Raw genomic sequence first — 22351 nt, 5'->3', positions numbered from 1 at the left:
AGAACTGAGGATAAGGTTATCATAATAGCGAGCCAGGAAATAATTTTTTGAATCACAATAAGCTTAGAGCTTACTGTAGAATTGATGATAATTGCCGAAACTTCCAAATCTCATCTCAGAACCCGATACATAGAATCTTCGCCTTAAACTTGATCCAAAATTTCCAAAAATACCATATTAAATACTCTTCATAAATCAACATTTCAGAAGGCGGTGAAATTTTTTCCCTGAAACCGTATCGAAAATTTAAATAAGTATTCAGCGATGTATTATAAGCTCAAATTGGTTGAAACTTCAAAAGCTTCTATTTTTAATGATTACAAAATACTACTTGCAAGTGGATTAAGGTTTATAAAAGATTTCAATATGCCGTTTTTTCGATTCTGTTCTTCGAAAACATTGTACATATGTATATGCTTCAAATACTGGTTGCCATAATTTAAAGATTAATGACGTGTTTTAAGCCACTTGCTTCGAACAGTCTGAATTTCTATGTAGAAAACATTGTTAAAATTATATTTAATAATGTTAACAAGTGCTATGTAATTAATATTAATTGATTAAGCTTTAGTTTACAAAATAGAAATTATAATTTATAAAGATTAGTACTTACCTGACAAGAATTATGACTTGCGTGATTATTTTACTTGCTAAATGTGTTATTAATAGATTATCCAATTAGGTATTGTTGATACTTAGTATTTCCGGAGCTGAAATTAAAAGAATTGTATAACTACTTGTGTAATAATTCAAGTAATTATGTACAAAATATATAAAGGATGTACAATGTGCGTTCCAAAGTAAACAGGACTTTTTGAATCTAGCACCCCCTGGTGGCGCCATCTATATGTCGACTGGTGCGTTAGAATCTTTATCGATTGTCCAGTGAGAATTTCATGACATTTCATTGATTGGAAGTGAAGTTATTGCGTTTTGAGTGTTAGTGTGTTTGTGTTATCAGTGCGAAAATGAGCTTCGAACAAAGAGCCAACATTAAATTTTGTTTTAAAATTGGTAAAACTTTTACCGAAACGTTTCAATTGATGAAACAAGTTTATGGCGATGATTGCCCATCCCGTAGCAGAGTGCACGAGTGGTTTCAACGTTTTCAAAGTGGTCGTGAGGACATAAATGACGATCAACATGTGGGGCAATCAAAATCCGTGATCACCGAAAATTCCATCGAGCCTGAATTCATCAAAAAATCAGCCAAAATCATCATTGAAATACATGGAATTGGAATTGAACATCTCCAAAACATCGATTTATCGCATTTGGGCTTACGGAAGGTGTGTGCTTGGTTTGTTCGGCACAAATTGACTGACGACCAAAAACTGTCAGAATCCAACATTCGAAGGACATCATTGTCAACGTTTGTGACCGATTATTTGACTAAAAATCACATTTTAACCACTAACCACTCCCCGTATTCACTTGATATGGCACCGTGCGACTTTTTGCTTTTTGGAAAAATGCATTTGCCCATGAAAGGAAAGTGTTATGCAGACGTAGAGGCCATTCATATTACTTGCACGGGCATACTGGCGGCCACACCAGCCACCGAGCTAAAACGCTCGTTCGACATACTTTTGGACCGTGCAAAAAGCTGTATTGAAGCAGAAGGAGACTATTTTGAATAAAATAAATTGATTTTGCCGAAAAACCCATTTGTTCTGTTTTTAAGTCCTATTTACTTTAGAACGCACCTTGTACATATTAAATAAGGTTATGTCTTCCCAGGTAACTAGTAACTGTATAGAATGGACAGTCTGAGTATCAATGAACCTCTACTTATTTGTAGGCTTTAGTAGTTTTTTTATGTAATTTTTATTGATTTTTTGCATTTGGCACATTTGCTTATGTTATCAGAGTAGTTCACGCTTATTGTGCTTTTGAAGAAAAGCTTTGATAACACGTCATACTTTTGAAGACGTATCAGTTTCGGCTAATGTTTAGCACCTAATTTAAGGCATCTAAATCAGAGATAAGAATATATTAAATGCTATAAAAATATAATTTGTTTAATACACACAGTTGATACTATAGTATGTATGTACAGTATATACATTCATATTGAAAATTAAAAAAAAAAAAACAGTAAACTCTACTATTGTTGTCCTTTGGCGATCGTCACGCTCAAGATCGTCGTGACTACTCGCTCAATACAAACATAAGTGCTTGTTTAGACCCAGACACTTTTTGCCGGCCAAACCGATTTTCGTAGGCGAGAGGACGACGAAGGAACTCTTGTTCGGTTGTTCTTGTTCGAAACAGCTGGCTGCTAATAAAGAATTTGTTCATGCTTCTTTTGTTCTAACCGAGACTATGAGCTACTTAAATGCAGTGGCCAGAGGTTGAGAAAGAGCGGAATTATGGTGTAGAATGTGATCAGGCGAAAGCTAAAGCCGTGCTATAACGCAAATACGGTTTCCTCTGGAGTTTGTAACATAAGCTAAAGGTTATCGTAGAAGATTTGATTGGAACTTATCAATTTTGCTTTAGATGTGGAAAATCGTCAATATACCATCAATAACTTGATATAATCCGATGTTTGACAAGTTTTTATCCACCACAAAATGGTGCTGCCTTCAAAAATGCGCCATTTTGTTCAATAAACTACGAGATTTCAGACGAAACATAGTCATATACTTCTTTATCTAATGTTGAAGAAACTGATAAAATAGCCCCCGTAACTGCACAACCTCGACAATTTAAACTTTTATAAACTTCCTTTCCATCTACAAAAGATGCAGAAGGCATGGACGATTATATCTCATGAGATGGTTCGAGGGGTTTAGTGAAAAATTTTGCGAATGTCGAAAGATTCGAAAAGATTCGATTGGATCGATGACCAAATACAAGCTGGTAAGAAAAACTATCAATAGTTTTAAAAAGTAAGAGTCTTTTTCCATAGTCCACATAGTAGATACATATGTATGTATGCATGTATAAATCTATCACATCAGTTTAACAACTCGAAACATTTCATGTAAACAAATCTTGGTATCAAAACAAGGCTGGACCGCATCTTTAGCAATTCGTTCAGCTACTTTTCACATGGTCGCCTTTCGATTCGCTTATTTATTTACATGATCGCCCATATGTTTAGCATTTACATACTCATTCGTATGCGTAGAGTCGTCTTCTATTTGTCTATTCCTCAGCTAGCTTCCTACCAATGAGATTGTCTTCAGATCTGCTAGTTAAAGAACAGCTAGTATAACATATGTATATGTACATATGTATATTGACCATATGCTCCACCCACAATGCTCTAAAAATAGTCCTTTGGTCGATTCAATGGCACTCAGGCGCGTAGATGAGCGTAAATACTAAGATGTTCTGAGATCTTATACCAGAAATGCATTGTATATGGTTCGTTACGGTCGGTTGACGCGCATAAAGCATTATTCGACATCATTTTTTTTTTGGTGTTCTCGTGCTGTGATTATTGAAAAACTGTGATAGAATTTGAAAACCATTATACAAAAAAGTGACATGAAATTAAACTTACAGTGAAAGTGAATTAAAATCTATAAAAATAAAAGCACATAGATTAAAAACATAACCTCAAAGAAAATAATAATAATGCCGAGAAGAAAACGAGCTTCCAGCCCATTTGATACATTCGATGATGATTTTGATGAGGACGCCAGCTCGCAAAGTAGGTGTTAAATGAAAACCACGTTATAAAATATGGAATATCAAAGTGTTTAAGAACAACTCCTTATAAATGAACTCTAGTTAAAGTATTGCTGGAAGAGCAGTCAAAATTACCTAAAGAGTAGTTAAAACATAGAGGAATAATATGGGTTTTTTAACGAGACGATATATACCCTTATTATATTCCATAATTATGCGAACATTTTTTTCTACAGAAAAGGGGTATAAACGTACATACATATATCAAAACTCAGAACGCCGATAATTGATTTTAATGTGCTTGTCTGATCATGTTTTCTTATCACCAACAAATTGAGTGTGCGTTTTCTGGTCGCTATAGGTAACTGTCAGAGACCCTATTAAATATATTATATGTATATAAATGATCAGCGTGACGAGCCGTTTTGTTGTTCTAACGAGTACCTCATCTCCGTTAGGATGGTAAGGATTAGACAAGTAGTCATCGAGGTCATCTAACGATAAGCCCAGGAAACGTACTGTTTCGACGGACAGGGCATGCATACAGGAACTCATTGTACACAGGACGCATGTTTGATATGTCAGGCTCGATCCTGGATAAATAGGAGTTTAATCTGATATCCAGAACGAAGCTGCGCAAGGATTACTCTCGATTCTCGCGGCAACTCGAGCTCTTCGTCTGCAATGGGTTGTGATTTGACTCCAAGTACGTTATTCACTGAGAGGCTTCGGTGAAGGTGTTAGTGGCTCCACTGTGAATGGCGCTCAATGCATGTTTGAAGTTTGTTGTGTCCGAAGTCTGGCCGGCGTATTGTTTTATGTCGTCGACGTAGTTGAGGAAGGACTTCTTGATGCAACTAGGAGGCGGTTACGTTCCAAGCAGGTGACTGAAGGGATGACTTCCGCGAAAGCACCCCAGCAGAGACTGCTTGGAGAGGAGTTCATTATGTTCCTTAACTGGGAGCATACGGGTCTCACTGTGCAGGTGTTCGATGCGAGACGTCAGGAAGCATCCTGTTGTAGTCCGGAGTGCTGTATTCTGACATGTCTGTAGCTTCCTCGTCAAAACGTTTCTCTGTCTTTTTTCCATGTGCTGCCGGCTAGCGACATGAGGATCTTGTGGCGGCTCTGTACTTAGGCAGTAATTGCGGTCATGTGAGGAGCACAAGCTGTCGAATGTTACACTTAAATTCTTAGGGTTATTGACAGTCGAAATTTTAACGCTATCGACTGCAATATTAAGATCAAGTCTGTACTCCTTCGTTGAGTTAGTGAATATGGTCACTGTGGATTTAGTGAGGGAGAGTGTTAGGTTCTGTGCAGCGAGGAAGCAAGAAAGGTCGGGGAGATAGCCGTTTTCTCAATGCCAGGTTAACAGCCATCTGCCAGTTAAGCTATGGTTAACTAAACCAGGACTCCTTCTTTCATTAAGGAACATTTTTTTTAATCAGAACTGAAGTAACATATGGTCTTTAACCAGACCCTAAACCGATTTAGCTATGCACGTCTGTCTGTTCATCCGTCGGTATATACGCAAACTAATCCCACATTTTTTTAGGTACATATCTGAAATTTTGCACAAATCTATTTCTCTCCATGAAATTGCTCATTTGTCGGAGCTGTAGCTACCATACAAACTTAACGATCGGAAGCAAATGTTTGCGTGGAAAACTTTTTCATTTGATGAGATATCTTCATCAAATTGGCATGGGTCCATTGTCCAAGGCAATACTGCAATTTCGGAAGAAATTGTTTAATTCGGGTCACTATATACATTTGACTGATACAAATCAAGTTCTTGTTTATAATATTTCTTATTTGTGAAAGGTATTCTAGCTTCGATGCAATTGAAATTAAATTTCTCTTTGGAAACAACAAAAATAGTCGCACTTATACCAACGATTTTACAAGTCCTCGAAACACTTTCCTTAAGCACTTTTTGGGATGACCGTCAGCAAATTTTGTTTTCCCTCCTCCACTGACTGAAAACGGGTTCCACGGAGCGGCAATTTCAGTTTGGGGAACAAGAAAAAATCACACAGAGCCAAATCTGGTGAATACGGTGGTTGATTGATGGTATTCATTGCGTTTTTGTCTTTAAATTCGGTCACAATCGTAGCTCGATGCGATGGTGCATTGTCATCGTGTAAAATCCATGAATTGTCTTCCACAATTTCGGCCGTTGTCGACGGATGTTCTCACGAAAACGTCTCAATACGGCCAAATAATTCCTTATTCACCGTCTGTCCCTCCGGAACAAATTCATGATGCACCAAACCACTAACGTCGAAAGAAACAATGAGCATAACCTTGATTTTCCATTCCGACATTGTTGACTTGTTTGTATGTCAAACTCATAAGCCCATGTCTGATCGGCAATTATAAAGCTCTCCATTAATGTGGGATGGGAATTCGCGCGGTCAAGCATGTCCAAAGAGATCGGATTACGGTACTTTTTTTGGAAAAAAAATTCTGCTTTATCGAGGGAGTCGAGCAAGAACGCGTTTCATACTCAAAATATACACCAAAATGATTCGAACAGACTTGCGAGAGATGTCGAGCTCTCTTGTAATCTCTAATACTTGCTTTTCAAGAACCATACCCTTCACTTTTTTAATATTTTCATCATATGAAGAGGTCAAAGGTCGTCCAGAACGAGGCATGTCTTCAACGATCTCTTGACCGTCTTTGAGGGATTTTTAGCACTCATTTTGTGATTTTGATAAAACTGAGCCTTTTTCAACATTCGCAATGATCCCGCACGTGAAATTTGCTTAGAAATGCAAAATTATTTGACCGATATTTTTATCCTTTGTAAAAATCGCAACCTGAAATATCATTTACCCTCGGAATTGAATGAAAACCCGGGTGTTTTTTTTGTCATAATATAAATTATCGGCACTGTAATTCTCACTGAAATCATACCAATTTCTACATTTTGGCAGCATGCAATCGAACAGACGAATAGTTTAAATTGAATTCTGGTAATCTACCCTCAGAAAATGTTAATGGGAGTATGGGTGTTTTAAAGTAAAAAAGGTTATATAATCATTTTTGTTTAATGTGGTCTATATTTTATGTCAGTCTACCAATTTTCAAATTTTTTTTTTTTTTTTTTTTTTTTTTTTTTTTTTTTTTTTTTTTAAATAAATCATAAGTGCAGAGTGTGATCCTTTCTTCATATTTTTGATGATATTGAATACTGACGACAGCTTATGTTTCCAAAAATCGTCTATTCGCTGATAATACCAAACACTCATTACTACTTGAACTTCCAGGTTCCAAAAATGGTAATCTACCAATACAACGTAACGCTGCCAATGCAAGAGAGCGTGCACGCATGCGTGTTCTCTCCAGCGCTTTTGGGCGACTCAAAACAAAGCTACCAAACATTCCGCCTGACACAAAATTATCCAAATTGGACACACTGCGTTTAGCGACGATGTATATTAAACAGTTAAAAGTGCTTGTAGAAGGTGGCACAGCGACGGCAGAGAGTCCAGAGGCCTTTCAAGAGACGGCGGGGATTTTCAATATGCAGGGTGTGCCACAGAGCATGGTAAGTACATATTTTGCTAATAAATGCTTATACTATATTCGTTTGTTTTAAATATTTTCCCACATCAGTTATAAACTAAGAAAGATTTCACGAGCACTGAACCACTTACTTCGACAAAAAAAAAAACAAGTTTAATTTTAAATTCCTGGTTGCTAATTACCTTAACCTGTTGGAAATGTTTGTAATACATAACTTAAGCGCTATGTGAGTTCAGAGTTTTTTTTTCTACCAACCATTCGTTCTGTATAACCGGTACGTATCCAATCGTCGAAGGAGTATCCGAAAAAATACTAGAGAACTTGCGTCTTTGGTTTTTGCGAGGTGACAATGCCGACGACAATTATTTTCACAATACATCCTCTAATGGTTACAAGGCTGTATTCGAGGTGGGTTCAGAAAAAATGGTTTTGCGAGTGTGGAGAATCCCCTGGAGTACGAAGCAATTTTCAGCTGTATTCATTGCTTAAATTGTCTGTAGCAGATGCTAAGGTTAGATGTGTTTTTGCGAGCTTGGCGAAATTCTTTTGTTAAAAGCTTACACTTCGTTGCTTGTTCGTGAATTCTTGGCCAAAAACAATAATGTAACGATGCCTTCATATTCGCCCGACATGGCTTCGTGTGACATTTTCCTATTTCCAAAAAGAAACAGGCCGCAGTTTTACAAGATAGCTGAAAATCGGTGAAAGAGCTAAAAGCTATCCCAAAAATTGAGTTTGAGATAATTGGAAAAAGCGCTGGCATAAGTGCATAGTAGTCACACGGAACTAAAACAGGCGAATACGATGGTTGCGGCACGATATTGGGTGAAAATTTCGCGAAAAACTCAATGCAGTATGCGAAAATGCTTTATAATGGTGTCACGAATGGCTTCGCACAAGCGACGCATATCATTTAAATAGTACTCCTTGTTGATAGTTTGACCGGTCGGAAGGAGTTCGGAGTGCACCACACTCGATAATTGAAAAAAAACTGCCAGCACCTGCTTTGACGTGGTCTTTCTCAGCTTCGGTTCACCTTTGCCACGATATTCGGCCGATTGATCGTCTGTTTCCGGGTCGTAAGCATAAATCCACGACTCATCGCCAGTAATAATAAGTACGTTTCATGACATTCTGATAGTCGGAAAGCATTGTTTCACAGATGTTAACGCGAAGCTGTTTTTCGAAAAATTTAGTGATATTGAAATAAATCGTGCTTTAATTTTTTTAGGCCCTAATTATCTTTCAAAATGGTTCTCACTGTTCTTTCCTGGACGTGCTTCATCGTCAACGCATTCTCGACCCACTTTGAATAATTTGTAACAATCAAAAATACTTGCTCGTAACAAGCAATTATCGCCGAAGAACTTTTTCAACATTCTGAACGTTTCGGCAACAGAAATTTGATTCCGCACACAAAATTTAATGAAACTTCTTTGTTGAATAATTTCACTCATCGTAAAAATCGCTGAATAATCTTTATGTACTTCAGAAATACATGCGTATACTAAACGCCAATCCTTATTTTGATTTGGCATTTGGTGCAGATGTCACTGAGTCATACCAACCTAAAAAAATTATGTCGACGAATAGGTTTTCGCGCGAAATTTAAATTCAAAAGTCTTACTATTTTACCCTCAAACTAGTATGTATCTTTGGCAAAATAAAAAGTTTGAATAAAATATTTGATTTTTATATGAAAAAATATTGACAATAGTCGGTTTTTTGCTCGGCAAAACGAATGTAAAATCGTAAACACATATCCAATAAAACTACAGATCTTCATTACTGACTTATACTTCTTGAGAAATTATCTACCATATACTCGTACATACATAAGTAAGTAAATAGTAAGTTAATAAAACAACAACGAGACACTTCGTCACTATCTCAAGTGAGTGAATATAACTCAATGTTGACTATGTTATTATATTGTTAACAATTATCTATAATTATATAAAATATTGTTATTTAACTATTTAATTAGCCATCCCTTTATCTGTTAATTGCGACTCAAAAAAACTCACACATACATATGTACTTATTTACGTGTTATAATCCGTAAAAAACGATTAGTGCTTATTGCATGGTACGAGTATTGCGCTACTCAACACTTCTGCCACTGGTAATTTACAACAGTTGAGTTATCTCTCCTTAATTTGCCACATAATAAACATATGAGACGATAAGTATACGAACCTCAACACCCCCTCCAAAAACAAAATCAAACACAAATTATACCGCAAAGTAACCTATTCCGCATGTATGTACATATGTTTGTTGGTGTGTAAGTAGGTGTATTTTTAAGTGATGTCAGTGCCGCTGCTGCTCCAGAAGCACTCGCCGGCATTTAAGTACGTACTCCATATGGCCACAGGTGCATTTTGTCAATTGATGGCGCGAGCGTCGATGTCAAATTTGGCTGTCACATTAGCAGCCGAAGACGCAGCCGCATCTACACAATGGGACAAATGTACATACATATATGTGTGTATAATCTAAATAAATACATACATACATAAATACATGAAAGTGTGCGTCGAAAATGTTTGTTTGTAGAGAAGACAAGCATGCGAGTAGTTCTCAATTAAAATCATTATACTAAAATAGTTTTTATAAATATCTGGATTAAAGTCTAAAACCATTTGCTAAGTACAATTTTATAAAATCAATATATGTATGTATGTACGTATGCCTTTTAAAAGTAAATTATATGGGCTGGGCTGGGACTTTTAGACATTTGGCTATCCTTATTGCAGACGGACACAACACGCGCATTTTAGACGACTTTGAACGTCCACTTAAGTCTAAGATAGGCTTTAGAAGATATGCATACTTAAATATTTAACGCATTCATAAAGTGGTTTATTAGATGTTTGACTTTGATCTCAATTTCATAATTTTCGTCTTAAAATTTGTAAAGCTCAAGCTTCCTTTGGACGGTTTATACATTTTTCACTTACTATACTGTAGAAAATACGCTCCGATCTTTAATACTGGAAGCCAATGTGCAGTCGATATTACGAAAATGATTCTCTCAATTAAAATATATTTTTTCCGAGTAGGAATCTGAACCCAGTCCCTCGAGCGGTAGCTATCCAAGTAGCTAGCTATTTGGCTTCGAACTCAAAAGCATATACATTGTGACAAAGAGTACCGAGGAATTATAAATAAAATCTAAAATTTTTATTTATTCTTCAATATTTATTTTGTCGCCTTCAAAGTAATCCTCGCCAGATGTAAAACACTTAGGCCAACGATTTTTCCAGTCCGCGAAGCACTTTTGGGACGGCCCTCAGCTCAGCAAATTTTGTTTTACCTCTTCGATCAACTTGAAACGGGTTCCACGGAGAGGCTATTTCAGTTTGGGGAACAAGAATCACACGAAGCCAAATCTGGTGAATCATCATGGTGGTCATTTGATAATGTTCATTGCGTTTTTGATTTTAAATTTAGGCGCAATCGTGGCTCTATGCGGTGGTGCATTATCATCGTGCAAAATTCATGAATTGTTCTCCCGCCATTTTCGACGAATGTTCTCACGCAAACGCCTCAATACGGCCAAATAAAACTCTTTATTAACCGTCTATCACTCCGGAACAAATTCATGATGCACCAAACCACGAATTTTGAATAAAACAATGAACATCACGATTTTTGAGCGGCTTTGGCGTGGTTTATGGTTTCGGAATTTTTTTTTTCCTCCATTCCGATGATTGTTGACTTGTTTGAATGACAAACTCATATCGGCGGCTATAATGTTCTCCATAAATTTGGGATCGGAATTCGCAAAATCAAGCATGTCCAAAGAGCAGGTCTCTTTTACGGTACTCTTTTTGAAAAAAATTCAGCTTTATCGGCACAAGTCAAGCAAGAACGCGTTTCATACCTTAACTTTCCACCAAAATCATTCGGACGGATTCGTGAGAGATGTCGAGCTCTCTTGCCATCTCTTTAATATTCGTCCAGAACGAAGCATGGCTTCAACGATCTTTCTTTTTACCATTCGTAGGCTTGTGTTTTTGATACATACATATAGCTGAATCACTAACATTCTTTTCCAACATTCGCAATGATTCCGCACACGAAATTTGGTTAGAAATACATTGTTCGATATTACTGACTTAAGCAGCTGTAAACAAACTGGTTGACAGATCGTGCTCATATTTGGCATAATGATTAAGAATAGTCCTACCAACTAAGAAAAATATTTTTTCTTGAAACATCGCTTACCAGGGGAATTTAATTACAATTTCCGGGTGTTTTTTTTTTGTCTAAACTTACATACATACTTATGTTGAATAATAAAAAACGGATTTTGTCTAACATTTTTCTTTAAACGATACGAATTTTTCGAGCGGCAATTGAAAGCAAGCGAATAAGGCACTTTAACGAGAGTGAGAGGAGGAGAAGTAGCGAATTAATATATGTATGTATGTATGTACATATTAACAATGGCCATACCCAAATTTTAATCAAATGATTGATATAAATATGCGAGTATGTATGTATATGTACATAGGTATGTAAGTAACGGGTGATTTTTTTGAGGTTAGGATTTTCATGCATTAGTATTTGACAGATCACGTGGGATTTCAGACATGGTGTCAAAGAGAAAGATGCTCAGTATGCTTTGACATTTCATGAATACACATCATGAATAGACTTACTAACGAGCAACGCTTGCAAATCATTGAATTTTATTACCAAAATCAGTGTTCGGTTCGAAATGTGAAAATCCGCTTTTTTATCGACAAATTTTGTTCAGCGATGAGGCTCATTTCTGGTTGAATGGCTACGTAAATAAGCAAAATTGCCGCATTTGGGGTGAAGAGCAACCAGAAGCCGTTCAAGAACTGCCCATGCATCCCGAAAAATGCACTGTTTGGTGTGGTTTGTACGCTGGTGGAATCATTGGACCGTATTTTTTCAAAGATGCTGTTGGACGCAACGTTACGGTGAATGGCGATCGCTATCGTTCGATGCTAACAAACTTTTTGTTGCCAAAAATGGAAGAACTGAACTTGGTTGACATGTGGTTTCAACAAGATGGCGCTACATGCCACACAGCTCGCGATTCTATGGCCATTTTGAGGGAAAACTTCGGACAACAATTCATCTCAAGAAATGGACCCGTAAGTTGGCCACCAAGATCATGCGATTTAACGCCTTTAGACTATTTTTTGTGGGGCTACGTCAAGTCTAAAGTCTACAGAAATAAGCCAGCAACTATTCCAGCTTTGGAAGACAACATTTCCGAAGAAATTCGGGCTATTCCGGCCGAAATGCTCGAAAAAGTTGCCCAAAATTGGACTTTCCGAATGGACCACCTAAGACGCAGCCGCGGTCAACATTTAAATGAAATTATCTTCAAAAAGTAAATGTCATGAACCAATCTAACGTTTCAAATAAAGAACCGATGAGATTTTGCAAATTTTATGCGCTTTTTTTAAAAAAAAATTTATCAAGCTCTTAAAAAATCACCCTTTATATGAAAACACAAATTGAACAAAACAAATCACAAAAAAAATTAAATAATACGTGACACACATACTAAATATAATCCAATGTCAAATAATAAATATTATATTGTACATACATACATATATACACATACATACATACATATGTATGAATATACACACAGTTGGTACATTAATATGTATTAAGTATGTAAACCTGCAAATGCAAAAACAATTTTGAAAAGTCAACACGCAATTCTACAATCAAATTTCCTGTAATTCGATATTTTTCACTTTCAACTATGAATATGACAGATCTTCAAGAATGGTGTCTATGCAATTTTGGTGCGAGTGCACATATGTACATACACTAGGTGCAAGCATACATTTTCACATACATATATTCCACCTATCCTTCATAGTTTAAAGAAAACACTTCAGAAAAATCAGTGACAGTGATATTTTTAAAAAACGTCTCTTCAAAATGACTGACAGATCAGTGCAAACTGTCACCATTTCAAGCACGGGAAATTGTGCGACGATATTGATTTACAGTTAAGGTAAAAATGGTTCATGGAAAAATTAAGAGTCACTTCATACCAGATAGATGAAATTTGGACTCACCAATTTGCTTATGGAATTTGTTGAATGCTTTGCTGAAACTCAACTTCTATAAAGGTGCTTCAATAGCGGAATCGCGACTCGTAAGGACGAAGTTTATCAGTTCGTCCGTCAGTTCACTGAACTGACAGTGAAACGTCGGAGACTCTAAGTAATGACCACGGCAATATCGGGCTGTCTCTCTGTATATACGCGAATGGGTCTCTCCATAAAAGCTTCTTCTTCTTTGTTGGCATAGACAACGCCAATTGAAGATTCCAAGTGTAGCCAGTGTCCTTTTCCATCTGGTCTTTCCAACGGAGTAGAGGCTTCCTCTTCCTCTGCTTACTATCTTCGACTTCGATGTTATGACTACCAACAGTGACGTGAGAGCCAAGTCGTGATGCGACGACTGTTTGATGACAGGAGATATTTCGTCCTGTTCTCGTTCACTGTCAGACCTATTTGCTTTGCTTCCTTATCTGGAGAAAGCAGAACTAACGCCGCGGGTATTAAGCCCAATGATATCAATATCATCGGCATATGCCAGCAGCTGTAAACCCTTATAAAATATTGCACCTGATCAAGCTCTGCAGCTCGAATTATTTTCTCCAGCAGCAGATTAAAGAAGTCGCACGATAGGGAATCGGTTTGTCTGAAACCTCATTTGGTATCGAACGGTTTGGAGACGTTCTTCCCGATCCGGACGGAGCTTTTGGTATTGCTTAATGTAAATTTACAAAGATGGCCCATTAAAATCGAGATAAAGAACGTTTATTCTTCTTAAGCTTATTTCAACTTGCCATATCATTTGATCACATTTGACTCGGACAGTCACATTTAAACCACGCGTTGCAAAAGTTTTTTGAAGAGTCTATTTTACCACAATCATCAAAAGTTAAAGAATCAGAGAGATAGTAGAGAATCTCAATACCTCTTACAGATCGATAGGTCAACGATTTTGGTTAATGTTTTTGGTATGAAGCGGGCCATTGCTAAGCTCGTACAAAAAGACCTGAATCTTTTGAAAAAACTACGTCGCGTGGAGGTTGCAAAATAGTTGCTTGAGGACCCTACATTCATCAAACGCGGTCTTACTCATGACGAGGCGTAAATTTGTGAATATGACGTCGAAACTGTCCAATAATCTATCGAATGAAAATACCTAAAGACAAAAATCTATGGATGCACTGAAGACCAGTCGGGGCTCATAATACGTCTATGGATAATTGGATAAAGCGTTGGCATGATTGTATTAATTGAGGAGCATATTTTGCAGACGATAATACAAATTTGTATTAAAATATAGTAGGTAAAGGGTGATTTATATCAGTCTGGGTCAAATTTGATATGATGGTGTACTATATATGTATACCAATTGTAAAGGGTATTGGAGAATCGGTGCGCCCAAAGATTATTTTTTTTACTACGCCGAAACAAGTTTTTCTAAAAATGTCTGATTCGAACAATTACTAATTCAAGTTAAAAAAAAATTATGTGAACTAATAAAAAAAACTCTCATAAATTTTTCTGTTCATCTGTCATTCTCCTTCAATGTCTGCTGTTATTGCCCTTTCCTAACCGCCTTTTTATATTGGAGAGAATGTTGATTGATCTACTGGGCTGAATAACACGGTTCTCTCCATGTAATGTCCGGGTAAATGGACTTAGGCTCAGATGTAGAATTTCTCAGCTATCAAGAAGTAAACCGTTAGGATCTACACATTATGTGTCCCTCTGTCCTATCTTTCTTTATGAATGGCGTGCTGATAATGTTTTCACCTCGCGTGTGTTTTCCCAATCACAACTGATAAAATGAATATCAATGTTTGGTATAAACATTTTGAATTATGAGACGACGGTTTTAAGTAAATTTTTAATGGTTTGTGATGAATGGCAAACCACTAAATGTGGCGTTAACCACGAGCGCCACGCATTAAAGGTGTTTCTGTGCTTTGTTTACTTCTATGTAGACTTTATTCAAAGATTCAAGCACATGCAGTCATGTGCTAAATATTAAGGGGTTATATACACTTGTGTTGGTTGGAAAAATCGATATTTTTTTATTGCTTTTTCTTAAAGTATATCCCTTTAAGATTATTTAAAGTTACAGCTGTCAACAGAGCGCTCCTCCCATATGCCCCCAAGTACGTGCCGAACTTTAAACGCGATTATCTCGAAATGATGTTTTTTAAAAAGTACCGTTGCGGTGAGCAAGGTTTCTAAAGAACCATGCGACCTATCGGTCTAATTTTTTGCTAGCTACTTGAAAACTACAATATCTCGTACTTGAACGAAGGATTTTTTATTTGAAACAAGAGTTTTTTTTTGGGAATGAAAAAAATGAATTTTTAGACACACAAAAATCGATCTTTTCAGTAAAATCATCACCACTTGCGTAAAAATGTTTATTTCGCCAAATCCTTCGTTCAAGTACGGCGTTATAATATAAGCTAAAGAAAACTCTTCTTTTATTTGATTGCAGATGAACCATTACCTACTTATCATGCTCACCGCAAAGCGTCACAGAAAAAAAGTGTATCGACACAACAGCTGTAGTGCCAACAAATGGGCACATTTTTAACTGAAAAATTAAATTAAACAACTTTAAACATATATAAACATATCAACAGTGTTCAATTATTATTAAAAAATCCCGCCTTTGCAAAAAAAAATCTTAGAAAAACCGATTTTTTTTAGAAAATAAGTGTATATAACCCCTTAAGGACAGCAAATAACACAAACGGATGCTTCAATTACATAAGAGCATATTCTAACATATTTAAAAAAAAAATTAAATGTATTTTGAGTTACTCGCGATCTTCTACGGAGCTAAAAGGCTATGCACTGCTGCAGTAATTTCGACCCTATCCGTGGTTGAAACTTAAAATTCTCTACCAGAAAACAAGTTGAATTATAACCAAAATGTTGGTATTTTTGGTCAGATCAGATAAAAAAAATGGGTAGCTAATTGTATGGAGAATTATGTAGTATATGAAGAGTAGCCGAAATACATATGTAGATTTGATAGGTTTTGAGAAACATGCGTACAAAGATAAGCTGATGGATCTGATTGAATTGTGTGTATATACGGGAACTAGTCCTCGAGTCCCTGTTTTTGAGGTATTGATCTAAAATTTTACACACGTTATTCTCTCTCCATGCGTTCTTAGTACGCATACGCGAAAAAATGTTAATACCAAAGTCCACAAAGTCTTTTGTTTAATTCTTAATTTTTCTATTTAATTTTTTAATACATATGTACATACATACATATGTTATGTGGGATTAAACTTTATAAGTATATATATGTACATATATTTTTTTATAGTAGGAAAAAGAATCCGGAGTGTGGAACTTTAGTCCGCTAAACCTAACCTAATTCCAACTCATCTCTCCCACGGAACCACCGGATTAAACATTACTTCATAGGAGAGAGAAAGACTTTAAATCTCGTCTGACCTACGGACTGGCTGGCGCCTAATACTTGTATATAGTATACATATGTATGTATGTCTTAGTTTTGTTAGCCGAAGCTTCGCTGCCAGCTTTAGATCGCCAGGTGAAGTTTTTACCGTTCCCTTTACATTTAAAAAACGAGGCATTGAAAAAATACGTGCGTGGGCTGTTCCTTGGTTGAGGATTGACACCATTACTGCTTTTGGTTACCACCTCTTTTTTTACACCTACAGACGGCTCTGTCCAGTTAGGTCCAATCGCGCGAATTCATTTTCTAGAAGATACTTGTTACTCGTATAGCAGTGAACTCATTGCTTTTGCTATTAAAACTCGCCGGCTGGAACGTACACAGTCCCTCATTATATACATATATACATATTTTGTTTACTTTACCCGAAGTATACGCCAAGTGTTCCTTAAAATTTAATTTGGACTCCAATATTACTCCCAGATACTTCAACTGCGGCTGTGAAATAATGTCGCATTCCGCTATGATGAGTGATATCCTTTCTTCCACCTTCCTTGTGCTTATGAGTAAGACTTTCGTTTTCTGCTCAGCCAACTATAAACCCATGGTACCAAATCATTAACGCCGACCATTTATGTTATCATTGTTTTTGAGCCGGAGGCCATCCAGATGTTTAGCCACTGCTACCATAATGCGGTCATCCACATATGCGATTGGTTTTACGTTTTTTGGTTGCTTAACAGCCCGTCGTACATTAAGTTCCAGAGTAAAAGGCTTAAGACCGAGCCTTGTGGTACTCCACATGAGATAGTGTAGCTCTGAGTGCGCTCGTCCGTATCGAATAACAATCTTCTATTTTCAAAATATATCATCCCACTTTGCGGAGCGGAAGACATTCTTCTCATCTATGGTAATTGGCACGCAATACTTTTTTGTGTAATTTTTCCATCTTTTACCACTACTGCACTTTTTGAATTATCAATGACTTTTCTTGGAGCGTCAATAATGGACCTCTTTTTTATAAAGCCTTATTGTCTCTTTGATAATTCGTTGGCCTTTCGGATCGCTAACTCCAAGCGGTTTCTTACTATGCTTTCGTGTACATTACCAATCGGGTAGGGGAACACCTTTTCTATTATATACACATTGTACATTTTGACGAACAAGCTGGGTCCTGGAGTCATTGCTTCTTCTTTTAGTGCTCTATTTAGTATAGTATGTACATACATACATATATATTCGTATAAAATACAATTTAGCGACTAAGTAGAACAATTTAGAGCTCTAGCATTGCTCCATTTCGCTTCCATCGACAATTTAATCCTTCAGAGAGGAATTGATGCTTTAGGGTCGTTCAAAATCAAAAGGTAAACACTTTTATTCCCGATCTCAATATCGTACCCATCACTGTATAGGCATAGATCTACATAACTAAGCATGGGAAACGTCAAATTTGTCTTGTTTACATATTTCTATGTAGACTCGAATAAATCAACATTCACAGTCTGTTCTCAGCGATCGTGGCACACACCAAACTGCCAAATGCCGCGACTTTTTCTTTGCTCCATTTTATGTTAGTTGTTGTTTTGATAGGGAGGGCGCATGATTGGTCGCTCGGCGGGTTTGTTGTTGCTGATAGCGGATTGTTTAGCTTTCTTTTGTCTTTGTTCGCTTTTACCCTAATGTTTGTGTAGTCAACAGCCATTTGGCTGCACATTTCTTTCGGGAATGTAATCGCATGTGTGAGTGTATGTGCATGCATTTGCATAAGCATGTAAATTTGTACATAGCATATGCATGTAATAAGCGCCCTTTTGTAGCCAATCCTTTATTTTAATAGGCTTTATGATTGTTTTGTTATTGTTATTTTGTTATTGTTATGTTTAAGTGATTGTTAACGCAATCACATTTGTGTAAATAAAAAACCTCGGAATACCATTGAGCAACACCACGCAAACAGCTGTTCACAGTTCACACTTCACACATTTCGCATTTTGCGGTGATCCACATTCATTAAACGTTTATAAATACATACATACATACATATGTATATACACATGTAGATATGTAAGCAATATCCGCAGTATGATTTATTTGCATGCTTGATGTATGTATGACTCTCACACTTTAACAAACGAGTTGGCGCCTTTCATCAAATTAAGATTTCAAGAAGTTATGATAAACAATTAAAGAAGGGTTAAATTCAGGTGTAACCGAACATTTTATGCAATCGAAATTTGCAAGGATCAAAGGCTAGGAAATACCTTCAGGTGTTTTAAAACCGTAACTTCGGTTGCATAAGCAATTGACTCCGAATGTTCAATTTGTATGGCAGCTAAGTACATATGCTAAGTATACTGTCGGCGGTTCCGCAAAATGAATTGATCTTAGGGAAGAAAATAACGTGTGCGAAATTTCAGATCGATATCTCAAAAACTTTGTGACCACTACGTGTATATACCGACGGACAGACAGATGGACAAACAGACACTCAGCCTAAAACGTATATCCGGCCGGCCGAGCTATTCAAATACGGCGGCGAATAACTGATAAGGAGCCTGTATCAACTTCTTTGTAGTGGTCGGACGAAAGCATACCTCCTCAAGATCGCTAATAAAGTTCTATCGGGTTCTATCGATATGCACTATGAGGCATATCTTAGAAATGTCTTGTGAAAACGTGATTGTCACACACCACCTCTTCGTCCGTCGAGATCAAAGCTGTTTTTGACAGCAAGAAAAGGAGCTACCTTTATGCCGCTATGTCTGAATTTGTTACATATATCTCCGCAAAACTAATACGGCTGTGTAAACTCACGTTGGACAATACCAAAAGCTCCGTCAGGTTCGAGAAGGACCTCTCCGAGCCGTTCGATACCAAACGAGGTTTCAGCCAAGGAGAAAATAATACGAGCTACAGAGGTCAGTCATGTCATCCGAATGGATGAAAATACTTCAGCTCTGAGAGTATTCGACGCAGTACCCGCCGGGTGAAGCAGAAGAAGAGGGAGACCTCCCATCCGTTGCAAAGCGTAGGTGGAGAAGAACCTGGCTACACTTAGAATCTCCAATTAGTGGCGCGCTGTTATAAAATCGGCTATAACCCCGTAAGCGGGAACTATGGAAACCAGATTTTACATGATTGGCACAAATGTGACGTGGTTGTTGTACCATTTCGCCTGTTTTTATACTGTAATATCAACAGTGCCTTGTTGTAACGATTCTCTATAGTGTGAAGGTTCGAGGCATTGAAAATATGTAGGTTCTTGTTTCCTAATTTTTCACTTCCTACTTCTTCAAGAGTAATTTTTTGAGTATATGAAAGACTTTCGTAACTATGAATTAAGCGAAACTAAAAATATTATGATAAGTAAACCAAGCCCTCTTAATACAATTAAGAAAAAATTGCAGAAACTATTGGGGTACTCCTCTATTCAAAAATATTTTGAAAAAGTCCTGTCAAAAAAAAGTAAAATTAAGTATTCTCAGATAATTGGAAATTCGACGGAGTCGCGTCAAATTCGCAATATTAATTGAAAGGATTCGAATCTTTCTTTAACTCCGAAACATTGAGCTTTAAGCAGTTTCCCAGTTTATAATTTTAAAGATTAAAGAAAATGTAATGGGGAATGTTTATTATCATTCAAAAGAACATTATTTGGCATTTATTTTTTAACGATTATCTCTTTCAAATATTGGCCGCGTCTACGTCTCAGATGGTCCAACCGTTGAGTACAATTTTCAATGACTCGTTCTAGCATTTCGACTGGTAACAGGCGAATGACAGGCATGATGTTTTGCTCCAAGACTTGATGCGGGATTGTCCACAAAGATTTTAGACTTTACATATTCTTGACGGCCCAAAACATGAAATTATCTGCTCACCGAAGTATTCTCTCAATAAATCCATTGATTGATGCGATATGTGTAGGAAGTGGCGCCATTTTGTTGAAACCAAATTCAATTTCAGGCATCAAATAGCCGGTTACCACCGGCATCATTTTTGAAGAAATCTGAAACGATAATTCCACCGGCTTCTTTACATAACCACTAAGCCAGAAATGGATCCCATCGTTGAATAAAATTTGGCTCGAGAACATCGGATATTTTTAGAACTTTTCAAGAGAGAAGCGATGTCTTTTGGGAAGGTTGAACGACTTCAGTTCTTGCACGAATTGTATATTGTACGCTTTCAATTTAAGTTTTCGACGTAAAATGCGTCAAATCGTTCCAAACGTCAGCTCGGGTTGGTGCGAATGGTCCCGCTGCTGTTTTATATTTTTCACTGCGTGCTGGACGTGGTCTATTCGGTAGATTACTATCCAATAATGAATGCTGGGTCTCCAGATGGGTGATGGTCTTGCGAATAGTACGCTCAGGAGGCCGATTGTATTGACCAAAATTTGAGCGAAGCGCACGAAACACATTCTTTACAGAACGTGAATTTTCGTAATAAAGTTGAACGATTTGTAAACCTTATTCAGACGCAAGTCTTTCCACGATGAAATTCCAAACAATACTAAACAAAAATAACATGACAGCTTGACACGACTCACGCGTGATCTTTCAAAAAAAAAAAGGGTATTGAAAAAAGTACCTCTACTTGGAACTGCTTTTATAATTTTTTCTACTACAAGTCTAAGTAACCGAAACGGAACAGGATTTATGTACATCTGTACAAAGTTTATCAACTTGACAAAGTTCTTCAGTATTATTTGAGAATATTTACGAGATATTGAAATTTTTGTTAATAAAAACAAACAAGAATTAAACCAGCTTTGTATGTCTTTTTTACAGACTTGGCCCTTCGGCTTCCATCACATGCAAAACAATAGCAACAGCAGCGGTCGTCTGCAAACACTCCAATATTCGCCCACCGAATGGAGTAATTCGCGCAACGCATTTTCCAAATATGGACGCATGAGCACCACGAGTAACGGCAATTGCAGCAACAACAGCGCGAGCTATCAGCAAGAAACAGCCAATATGCTGCACTCACACCACTGGTACAGCGCGGACGAGCCCATGGTGGAGGACATCAATGTAAACAACAACAATTGTGTCTTTTTCGAACAGCAACCGGAACATCATGTAAAACATAATCACGACATAACACAAATGCATCATCAACTTTATCACACGAACCACTCAAATGCGCAGAGTTCAATACGCTAATCACATACACATACATACATACATAAATATAAATATATTTACAATTATAGTTGTATAGATACCTAAGATTTTATGCACAGATTTATGTTTTGCAAATAAAATTAATTATTTAAATATATTTAAGGAAATAAGTATTAACACAAGCGTGTACGTAGAGCTAATAGCTTATTATATAATAAAGAGGAATTTTATGGCCGTATTATAAATAATTTCGAACGTTGTCACTTAATCATTGCTGCTGTTGAGACTTTAAAGATTTGTTGTAGCATCACAGAACGCTACTTGAGAACATCAAAAAATCGACTCTTCCTCCAGAACTGAAGAGGTGGACTATGAACTACCTGAGCGGTCGACAATCATCCGAACTGTTTCGAGGTAAAAACTCTAAATTCAGAAGAATTAAACAGTGGATTCCAAAGGATGGTTCCCTCTCCCCGTTGCTGTTTAACTTCTATATCTCGAAACTTCCTCAACCACCAGAGTGAACTTCCATCACATCGTAAGCTGAT

The 22351-nt window shown here is 36.9% G+C and overlaps 1 protein-coding gene across 1 annotated transcript; it reads left to right on the top strand.

Moving 5' to 3' along the window:
• The first annotated feature begins 3260 nt into the window (after positions 1-3260).
• On the top strand, positions 3261-22051 carry LOC105228946 (uncharacterized). The gene is made up of 3 exons (XM_011208970.4): positions 3261-3664; positions 6921-7201; positions 21465-22051. The coding sequence occupies exons 1-3, from the start codon at positions 3589-3591 to the stop codon at positions 21840-21842; spliced, it is 735 nt and encodes a 244-aa protein (XP_011207272.2). The 5' UTR covers positions 3261-3588; the 3' UTR covers positions 21843-22051.
• Positions 22052-22351: the final 300 nt, after the last annotated feature.

The sequence above is a fragment of the Bactrocera dorsalis genome, unplaced genomic scaffold (genome assembly GCF_023373825.1).
Source record: "Bactrocera dorsalis isolate Fly_Bdor unplaced genomic scaffold, ASM2337382v1 BdCtg135, whole genome shotgun sequence".
In the NCBI taxonomy this organism is placed as follows: domain Eukaryota; kingdom Metazoa; phylum Arthropoda; class Insecta; order Diptera; family Tephritidae; genus Bactrocera; species Bactrocera dorsalis.
Note: the sequence above shows the minus strand (reverse complement) of the source record. Positions and strands in the feature narration are given on the sequence as shown.

Bases quoted from the DNA above. Each gene is read 5' to 3' on its own strand.
- LOC105228946 (XM_011208970.4), top strand. From the start codon at position 3,589: ATGCCGAGAAGAAAACGAGCTTCCAGCCCATTTGATACATTCGATGAT. The intron at 3,665-6,920 runs GTAGGTGTTAAA...TTGAACTTCCAG, and splicing joins TGAGGACGCCAGCTCGCAAA to GTTCCAAAAATGGTAATCTA. The intron at 7,202-21,464 runs GTAAGTACATAT...TCTTTTTTACAG, and splicing joins AGGGTGTGCCACAGAGCATG to ACTTGGCCCTTCGGCTTCCA.